Genomic DNA, 10,676 nt, shown 5'->3' with positions numbered 1-10,676 from the left:
CATGTGTTTGTAATCTCAGCTCTCTGGAGGTGGAGGTAGGAGGATCAGAAGTTCAAGGTCTTTCTTGGCTAAATGACAAGTATGAGACCAGCTTGGGCTGCAAGGGATCCTGTCTTAAATTATTTCTGTCAAGTCTTTTTGAAATAGGTGATGAGAGAGTCTGACTAACAAACACATCCTACAGGGCAGGTGCTAAGCCTGCATTCCATTCATTATTAGACCCAGGGCCAGGCCTCCAGTGAATGCTGAATCGCTAGGTATTTTCCACTTCCTTCCTACATATCTATTGCTGTTTATTAGTGATTTTGTTGTTGTTGCTGTTGTTTTGGTTTGATAAGATGTTGATTGATTTAGGTTTAGCCAGGGTGACAACTGAAAGTTGACCTAAGGTTTGGAGGACTTTGAGAAGTAGAAAGAAAAAAAATCATTCACAGCCGCATTAAAGAGTTGTATTTCTACAGAGCTGAGCTTACTGTGATTTGGGGGAGATGTTCCTCAGAGTCCATTTTTATCTGATAGATGAGTAAGAAAGGTATTAAGGTCAATACAGAACATGTCACATAGATAAGGTGTGGGGTGGGGAAACAGCTCGGTGGGTGAAGTATTTGCTGTGCAAGCATGAGGATGTGAGTTCAGATCCCTAGAACCTTCTTAAAAAGCTAGGTGTGCCAGTGAAGTGTCTGTAATCTCAAAGCTGGGGAACATCTTCCTTGATGGATGTCAGCGTTAGATGAGGGCCAGTGTGTTGGTTATGCTCCAAAGGGGACTCCTTTGTGATGATAAGTAATAATTCTGAGTGTCACTCTGGAGTCCAGCAATAAAGATCTATGATAAAGGCTGCTGTCTACTTTCTAAGGCCTCTCTGACAAAGGACTGACAAACTGCACGGCTTATAACAATAGAAATTTATTGGTTCACAGTCCAGGAAGAAGTCTGAAATCAAGGGATCAGCAGGTCATGCTGTCTGTGGAAGGCTCTAGAGGAGAATCCTGCTTGCTTCCTCTGTCTTCTCTGATGGCTGCCAGCAGTCCTTGGAGCTTTCTGGTCTGTAAACACATCACTCAGGTCCCCTGATATCACATGGCAGTCTCCCTGTGGGTCTGCCTGATTCTATGTCCACACTTTTTATAAGGATGTCAGTTACTGGATTAAGGTTCACCCTAATTCAGTGTGACCTCATCTTGAGTTGATCACATTTGCGGATAGACATGAACTTGGGGAAGATACTATCCAACCCTGTGAAGCCTCACATAGGAAGAAGGGCACAACACTGCTCTTAAGTGCCTGGAATCAGACAGACCTGCTTTCAAATTCTGGCTCTTCAGGAATATAAGCCTGACCAAGTTATTCAATATCTCCACACCTGCTTTTCAGTTCTCCAATGGGCTTAGTAGCAGTCGTGCCTCCTAGGGCTCAGGACAGATACATGAGTTGGATCCTGACAATAGCATAGAGCCTGTGAGGGTTAATCTTCATCTTCTTGATTGGATTTAGAATCACCATGGAAACCTACCCCTGGGTGTATCTATGAGGGTGTTTCCAGGCAGGATTAAACAGAAGGGAAGACCCACCCTGAATGTAGACATTGCCATCCTAAGGGTCCCCCCCACCCCCATCTCCTTCCTGACTGTGGATGCAACCTGTCCAGGCAGCTCACACTCCTGCCACCACACCTTACCTACCATGATGGACTATATTCTCAAATGTGAGCCTGATCAGCTCTTCCTTCCTTAAGTTGCTTGTCAGGTATTTTGCCACAGAAATGAGAAAAGTAACAAATTCAATGCCTAATGTGTTTTCTCAACATTTTCAAGGTTGGGAGGCAGAGATGAGGGGAACAGGTTTGGGTGTACTGGGTCTGAGGCCTGGGATAGGGAAGGTAGTTATTCTCACAGGATGTGCCTTGTTTGTTTCTTTAAAAATTTTTTTTTTTTTTTTTAAATTTTGGGGCTGGGGAGATGGCTCAGTGGTTAAGAACACTGGTTGTTCTTGCAGAAGACCCAGGTTCGAATCCCAGCACCCACATGGCAGCTAACAACTATCCGTAACTCCAGTCCCAGGGGATCAGACAGCCTCTTCTGACCTCTGCGGGCATTGCACGACACGGGTGCACTGACCTACATGCAGGCAACAATATGCATATACATAAAATAAAAATAATAAAATTTTAAAAATTAAAAAAAATTTGTGTATGATGTGCCTTCTTTTTAATTTTTTAAAAATTTTATGTGTAGTTTTATTTTATGCCTGCATATATCTAAGTGCACTCGTTTCATGCAGTGATGCCCACAGAAGCCAGAAGAGGATGTTGGATCCTCTGAAACTGGAGTTATAGATGGCTGTTAGCTGTCATATGGGTGCTGGGTGAACCTGGGTTCTCTGCAAGAGTCGCCAGTCCTCTTAACTGCTGAGCCATCTCTCCAGCCCAGTGCCTTGCTTGTTTCTTGAAGACAGGATCTTGCTTGTTGCTCAGGCTGGCCTTGAAACTCTATCCTCCAGCCTCAACTGTCAGTAGATTTTATATTTATTTAAAAACACATTTTTACTTTTAAAAAATGTTTTTGTGTATGAGTATTTTGCCTGCATGTTTATATGTGCTCCATGTGCATGCCTGGTGTCTGAGGAGGATGGAAGAGGACTTACAGTACTGAACCCCCATGTGGGTGCTGGGAACCAAACCTGGGTCCTCAGGAACAGCAACAACTGCTCTTAACCACTGAGCCATCTCTCCTGCCCCCTCCCCACTTTATTTTCTTAAAAGTTTATTTTAATTTTTATTTATGTGTGTATGTGTATGTGTGTGTATGTGTGCATATGTCACATGTGCAGGCACCCATGGAGGCCAGAAGAAGGCATCAGCTCTCTTGGAGCTGGAGTTACAGGTAGTTATAAGCCCCCCAACTCTGGTGCTAGAAAACTGAACTCAGTCCTCTGGAAGAACAGCAAGTGCTCTGAGCCATTTCTCCAGCCCGCCATGTGTACATTTTAGGCACACAGCACTGCATTCTGCTTGGATGTGCTGTCTGTTAAAGCCGGCTGGGCAGTACTTCCCCTGCCCTTGAGCTCTGAAGGCTCTGAGAGTGCCTGGGATGGGGGTGGAGACCAATGACTTCTATATCCAAGGGCTGCTGACCACACATCAGACAAACCTTTACCTTCTGCCCGCTCCAGAGTTACAACCACTTCCTGCTCCTACAGGCTCAATTCTTTCCTGCCAGGCCCAGCCATGCCATTGTACGATTCCCTACCTGTCTTCTCTAGACTCTAGACCTGATTCTCGCCTTCTCATGACCCCTTACTCCTACCTCTTCTCTTTTCTCAAAAAACAAACCAATAAACCAAAAAAGAAACCCTAGCTTTTAAAGACAGCACCCAGTTCCCTGGCCCCTGCCATCCTTTCAAGGAAGAATGTAGACAGTTAAATAGCAAAACAGGATTAAAGGCCCAGACGCTTGTTACAGGATGTACCTGCCACAGGAGGTCAGAGAGCACAGGGCAGCTAGGCTGAAGCATGCACAGACTTTAACTTTTAATGACAAACAGATGCAGTATTAGTGCTGCAATGTGGGACGCTGCAGCTAAACCATATTGTTTCCCCCTCCACCCCCACCAGGGTGTATTTATAGAATTTATCATCGAAGTCTCCATAGCATAACCAGACCAGACATCTCTCTCCCACTCTGCGTGAACACCTCCTGCCTATAGCACCTCTCCCCTGATGCACTTGCCCAGACAGACAGACACATTCCCTCAGGTGCCTGGCCTCCCCTTATCTAGGCTGTGCATTGTGGAAGGGCCCCCTGGGATGGCATGGCTGGGGAAGTTGTGCCTGGCTGCATGCACTAATCTCTGATAGCATCCCAAAGGCAAACAAACACTATTTGAAATGATCAGTGTTTTGCCTAGAACTGACTGTTCTCTGGTGCCAGCTCATGTTCCATTAGGAATGTATCAAATCATCCAGATACTGAAGTCTTTTAGGTGACATTTTCATGTAAAAGTTACTGTCATAGCTGGGCTTAAACCCCTGTCTGGGACCTGTACTGTGAGTCAGGCCAGCTGGGACACAGCAGTGACAGGCTGCTTTGGAATCTTCCATGACTTCTGCCTGCTGCTTGTTCCCTCAGGATTGAGAAAAATCATGGGCACAAAGCTATGCTTCCCGATTATAGCCTTTTATATTTTTCCTTGGTGACTAGTAGGATTACACCAAAGATTCATTTATCAAATGTACTGAATGCCAGATTAATAGTGTAGGCTCTAGAGTCAACTGCCAAAATTCAAATCCACTCACATCAATTAAAGCTCTGTGCTAGCATCTCTAAACCCAAGTCGCCTCATCTGTGAAAGGAGAATTGTGGCAATACCTAGCCAGCGAGCTACTGAGAGCACTCTTCAAGCTTGGGTTCCGCTGTGGCCCTGGCAGGCCTTGAACTTTTGATCCTCCTGCCTCAGCCTACCACGTAGCTGGAATCATTGGCCTGTGCCACCAAAGCCTGTTTTAGGAAGGGACTGAGATGAAGATTATCAAGCAGGAGTTAAGTCAATAACTCTCTAAAGAGAAACACAAAAACAAACAGCTGTGATACAGTTCCAAAGGTTCCAAAAAAAACAAAACAAAACAGCAGCCAACTCCAGAAGTTTCAGCAGTTGAGACTATCCTGAACTGAATCAAGGGGCTGATCCTCAACAGGTCACTGGATGCAAGCTGTCTCAGAAGGAAGTATAACTCTGGGACCTTGGGCAAGGTGTTTTTGTTGTTGTTTTACAGCTAGGCTGGTACCCAAAGGAAGAGATTCATCTATGTGAGCTGGAGCAAGTTACTAATCTTCTCTAAGCCTGTTTTCTCATCCACATGATAGTTTCAATAAACGCCCGTGTCTCTTGGCACTGTTGGCAGACAAGTGGGATGCTTCCTGACCTCTTCCTGCAGCACTCCCAAGCCGTGGGTAGAATAAACCCCCTTCCTGGAAGGAGATCTGAGAAGCACATCACTGCTTCCACCACAAAGATTAAATGTGATAACCCACATAACATCGTTAACCTATGCCCCAACATGCAGTAATTGCCTAATAAATGGTAACCATTACAATGGCTGTTGCTTTAATAACTATTATTTGTCAGGCACTGTGCTAGAGGATGGAGACACTGGTGATCAAGGTCTTGTTCCTGGTGGGTGCGGTGGCTCTTGCCTTTAATCCCAACACTCAGGAAGCAGAGGCAGGTGGATCTCTGAGTTTGAGCCTAGACTGGTTTACATAGTGAGTTCCAGACCAGCCACGGCTATGGAGTGAGACCTTGTCTCAGTCCATTGGCAAATCAGACACACAAGCAATGAAAGGCACAGAGTATGGATGGAAGCACCTAGAAGGTCACATGACTCAGGGTGGCTGAAGGAGAGTGGTGCCAAAGACATACCTGATGAGTTGGGCAGGCAAAGGCAGGGCATGGTGGTTGGAGTGGAGGGAAGGGCTATCCCGGTGAAGGAAGCAGTGTGATTGCAGTGTGTGCACTGCAGTTCAGCAGGACCAGCTGGCATATGCACCGCGGGAAGAGGAAGGGTCACAGGTACACCAGGCCATGGAGAGTAGACAACACCAATCACTGAAGGATACTAACCAGAGAATAGCAAGGGTGAATTTTGTGCTTAAAAAGGCCTTGCTAGTTGCCGTGTGAGCAAGAGGATTAGTGACAAAATTAGAGGTTGGGAGACCCATTAGAAGGCTGTGCCAGGATCTTGATAAGAGGTGAAGACAATCTGGATGGGTTGGTAGCACTGAAGGGAGGTGACAGTTCACAGAATTAAGGGATATTTGGGACGTGGTGATGGCTGAATGGTGAGAATGAGAAGGCAATCTAAGGTCATTCGTGGGCTTCTAAACTGAGCAAATGAACTCCAGGAAGCCTTAGGAATGAGTATCCTAAGACTAGGAGAGAAAACCCTGCTAGGTTTTTGAGCATGACTTGAAGGAGCTTCTTTTTATCCAGCTCTCCCAGCCCTATGATTGATTCTGTTTTAGAGAAACCCATTTAAAATCCCAATGGAATATAATACAATTATCATTAGAAGCAGCTATGTTAATCCCAGAGGAACCTACTTCCTCCTGCATGTGTGTGGGGAGCAGCAAAGAATTATTGTAGTTGTAGTGGAAATTCAGTAGAACAAAGGAAGGTGATAGGACAAAAATCACAGTTGGGTATGGTGGCACACAGCTGTAATCCCAGCACTTGGGAGGCTAAGGCAGGAGGACTACTGAAAGTTCTAGGCCAGCCATCACTATATAGCAAGACTATCTCAAAAGAAAGATCAAAACAACAACAAATGAAAGAAATTAAAAACATTCTGGGGCCAGGGAGATGGCTCAATGGATAACATGCTTTCAGCACAAGCATGAGGACCTGAGTTCAGATCCCCAGAACCCATGTAATGCCAAATTCAGTTGCATGTGTCTGTAATCCCAACACTTCAACACTTGGGAGGCAGTCACAGGAGACTCCCCAGAAGTGGGCAGCTAGCCTGGTGTACACAGGAGTGGACAAGAGACCCTGCTTCAAACAAAGTGGAAGGCAAGTATTAACACCCAAAGTTGTCTTCTGACCTTCACATGTACATTGTAGCATGCACGTGTGCACACTCACGCATGAGAACACGCCCACACACACCAACCCCCTCCCCCAAATTACCTTGGCTTCAATCTTCAATAAACATTGACCTTTATTCCTTTATTGAAGATGGACTCTGGACCCAGTCCTGCTCAGGGCTCCGGTGTCTGCCTTATGCAGATACTCACCAGTGACTTGGAGGGTCTCTTTCAGTACCATATTATAGTATACCCGGCCCTTGGGGTTACACATCAGTCCTGGGTGTATCTGGTGATCTAAGTCAGTCCCTGGGGCCTGGCCACCTCCGTACTTCTACAAAACGGAGGTTTTGGACTTCAAAGCTGGTGAGCAGGTCTTTGGAAGTGGAAATGAACCCACTGGAAATGCCTGGCAGAACTCTCAGAGCATTTGCTCTGGAAAGGATCATCTGAGGCCAGGAAGAAGCCAGAGATGGTGTCTCTGGAAATTCCAGAACATTCTCTGAATCTAAGCTGGGAAATTGGGCTCAATAATGGTTCAAGGTGGTCTGAGGTAAGGGAATGAGTCCACATACCTAAAAATCTAAATTGAATCATTCCATGCTTGCTCTCTCTGGAGCGCACTGGGTACCTGGCTACTCAACAAAGTTAGGAGCTTGGTCATCATTGAATCATCCAAACAAACTTTCAGCGTTTGATTTAACCGATCTGTACTTTCCAAATCGCCGTCCAGATGTAACAGAACAGTAACTCCACTCTACCATAAAAAAAGACCCAAATTCCAAAGAATGTGAATTTTCTTTAAAATTAGCCACTGTGTTTAAGACTATAAAATATTCCATCAGCTGGTAAGATCATTCCTGTCAAGTTTCCAAAGTCGGTAGATGAATTTCCACTGCACTTCCTTTTTGTTGTGACGTCAGATCGCTGTTCCAGAACTCCTCCAGAGCACTCCTAAAGCTCTTAAGAGAAAGTGATTTGCCAGTGTCCCTGAGTATTAGTGCACCAGGGCGTGGGGGAGACTCCCCTAGCTTAAAGATGATTTAGCCCTAACACTGAGGTCCCGGGACAGCCCCCGCGGCGCGGAGTAGCCGCCAGTCTAGGACCTTTGTTGTGACGTCAGATCGCTGTTCCAGAACTCCTCCAGAGCACTCCTAAAGCTCTTAAGAGAAAGTGATTTGCCAGTGTCCCTGAGTATTAGTGCACCAGGGCGTGGGGGAGACTCCCCTAGCTTAAAGATGATTTAGCCCTAACACGGAGGTCCCGGGACAGCCCCCGCGGCGCGGAGTAGCCGCCAGTCTAGGACCCAAACTCGCCGGGGCGCACCGGGCCGCTGCGAGCCCGTCGGTCGCTGGGCGCAGTCCACCCTGGGGCGCGCACAGGACAGCTGCGGGGAGGGACAGCCGGGAAGGACGTAGTGGGGGGAGGCTCGGGTGACAAGTCCCCGCCTCCTACCCCTCCCCGGGTCCCGCCCTGCGGCGGCGCTCAGCGATTATAGGCGATGACTCAGGGCGGAGCTCCGCATCCAACCCCAGGCGGCCGCCAAGTTCTCTGGATGGGACCAGAAGTTTCTAGCCGGCCAGTTGCTGCCTTCCCTTTATCTCCTCCTTCCCCTTTGGCAGCAGGGAGGCTATTTCCAGACACTTCCAGCCCTCTCCGGCCACGTCACCCCCTCCTTTAATTCATAAAGGTGCCCAGCGCCGGCTTCCAGGACACGTCGGCGGCCGCAGGGCTCTAGGACAGCGGCCCGCACTCGGCGACCCCGCGCCCCCGCCGCTCCGGGCGGACCCCGACCCAGCATGAGCGCCGCCACCCACTCGCCCGTGGTGCAGATGGCGACCGGCAACAGCGCGGGCGACCGCGACCCGCTGCCCCCGGGCTGGGAGATCAAGATCGACCCACAGACCGGCTGGCCCTTCTTCGTGGACCACAACAGCCGCACCACGACGTGGAACGACCCGCGCGTGTCCCTCGAGGGCCCCAAGGTGAGTCGGGTCCCACCTCGACGGTGAAGGTGGCCGGGCTGGGCCCGGGGACGCGCGGGTTTCGTGACCGCCACCCCGACGCACGGGCCCGGGCGCCGCCTGCCCCTGCAGCGCCCGCTGCGCCCTCTCGAGACCCGCCCGGGACGGTGGCGTGGAGGGCGGCCCGCGAGGTGCGCCCACGCGGTGACTTCGGGTCCACTTCCCTGGGCGAAGGGCGGGTGGCTGGTGCGCAGGTCCCGGGGAGGGGCGGGCGGCCGCCTGATGGGCCGCCCAGGCCCTGGCCAGGCCCGGCAGGCCTCTCTGGACCCCCTCCCGCCTCTCATCCCGGGATCTTTGCTCCGCCCGGCACGCTAGGCCACAGGGTGTGTGTGGCGGGGGCGGGGGGGGCGTCTTTGGAGAATTTCACCTTCAAGTTTCAGAACTTTGTTGAGGGTTATCGTATCTTGACTGCTGTCTCTCAGGCATAGAGTGACTCAGGAGGCTGGTATAGATACATTATTTTCCCCTTGTATTTAAAAATAAAATTGTATTCTAGGTTGAAACTTGCTTTCGTGAAGGTATTCTAATGTGACTACTCGTTTCTGGTTTTTGTTTTTGAAAAAGAACACTCTTTGCCCCGTTAGTTTCAAAACTAGAGACCAGAGATTGCCTTGAGACATTGCCTCAAGAGAGAAAAGATAAATATATTTTTATGGCATGATTCTCTTCTGTATTATGATGTTAAATACTAGGAGCTGTTTCCAGACATGTAACTGGGGAATGGTAACTTGCACAAACAGTAGGTATATGCCTCTTTTACATATATGGAGAGATACCTTCCTCACACTCAAGAGCAAGAAAATTTAAAAATACAGGTTTGGAATGAAGTCTGACATGGTGGTGCAGGCCTGTCATCCCAGCACTCAAGAGGCTGAGGCAGGAGGCCCTTGAGTTCAAGGACAGCATGGGATACATAGGAAGACCCTGGCTTTAAAAAGTCATTAATTAATTAATTAATTAAATTTGGAATGATCCCAGCCTGGGCTAAGTAGTAAGACCCTGTCTCAAAAAATTTAATTAATTAAATTTCAAGCGAAGAGCTTAAAATAGAAATTAAAGATATAGTTAGCATATTAATTATTAATTTCTATAAGTTTGAGCTTTTCAAAATGAAAAGTTTGGTAAGATAAGTACACTTAGAGAAAGGCTAACTTCTTGCTATCTGGTAAAAATAAAAATAAAAGCAGTAAAGTATTGATCAATTATTTTGAAGATTTTAAAAACTCACCAAATTAAAAATGCTGTATAAACCATTGTTTTAGAAAATTCCACCTTTTTTTTTTTTTTTTTTTTTTCGGTTTTTTTGAGACAGGGTCTCCCTGTAGCCCAAGCTGTCCTGGAACTCACTATGTAGACCAGGCTAGCCTTGAACTCACAGAGATCCCCGCCTCCCTCTGCCTCCTGAGTGCTGGGATTAAAGGTGTGCGCCACCACACCCGGCAATGAGAATACCACCCACATTTGTTTTTATATGTATGGTGCTGGGATTGAATGAATCCAGGGCCTTGAGAATACCAGGCACATGCTCCATCACTGAGCCACCCCGTAACCTACACTTATTTTCCTTAAAAAAATAAGTCTATATGCTGGGCGTGGTGTCACACGCCTTTAATCCCAGCACTTGGGAGGCAGAGGCAGGCAGATCTTTGTGAGTTCAAGGTCAGCCTGGTCTTCATAGTGAGTTCCAGGACAGCTGGGGCTACAAGGAGACCCTGTCTCAAAAAGACAAAAAACAAAAAAAAAAAAACAAAAAAAACTAAAACTAGTATCCACCAGTGAGATATTAGACATTCAGCAGTTTACATTTACAAGAAATTAATTGTATCTTTATTCCTGGAAGTTAGTGCAAGAGGCTGTGATTTGGGATGGGCATAATCACGTCTTTTTCTGTGTCTGTTCCATGCATTACTGGGCAAAACTTACTCTTGTTTCAAACTAACCTTCAGACTGCATGGGACATAGAAAATCACCGGGGTGGTGTGCAGCAGTGTTTTGAGGCCTCGTTGTAGCTACAGAGACGGTCAGAATCTGCTGGCACCCTTTGAGAGTGAAGATTAATTGTTGGCACTTT

General features: G+C 47.5%; 1 protein-coding gene across 1 annotated transcript in view; it reads left to right on the top strand.

Moving 5' to 3' along the window:
* Nucleotides 1-8,081: 8,081 nt before the first annotated feature.
* Bag3 (BCL2 associated athanogene 3) overlaps nucleotides 8,082-10,676 on the top strand; it is a 28,461-nt gene continuing 25,866 nt past the window's right edge. Inside the window, exon 1 of the mRNA XM_008827304.3 lies at nucleotides 8,082-8,566. Within this exon, the coding sequence (XP_008825526.1) occupies nucleotides 8,381-8,566 (186 nt within the window). The 5' untranslated portion in view covers nucleotides 8,082-8,380. The remainder of the gene's footprint in view (nucleotides 8,567-10,676) is intronic.

This window comes from Nannospalax galili, unplaced genomic scaffold, assembly GCF_000622305.1.
Source record: "Nannospalax galili isolate Female #2095 unplaced genomic scaffold, S.galili_v1.0 scaffold31, whole genome shotgun sequence".
In the NCBI taxonomy this organism is placed as follows: Eukaryota; Metazoa; Chordata; class Mammalia; order Rodentia; family Spalacidae; genus Nannospalax; species Nannospalax galili.
Note: the sequence above shows the minus strand (reverse complement) of the source record. Positions and strands in the feature narration are given on the sequence as shown.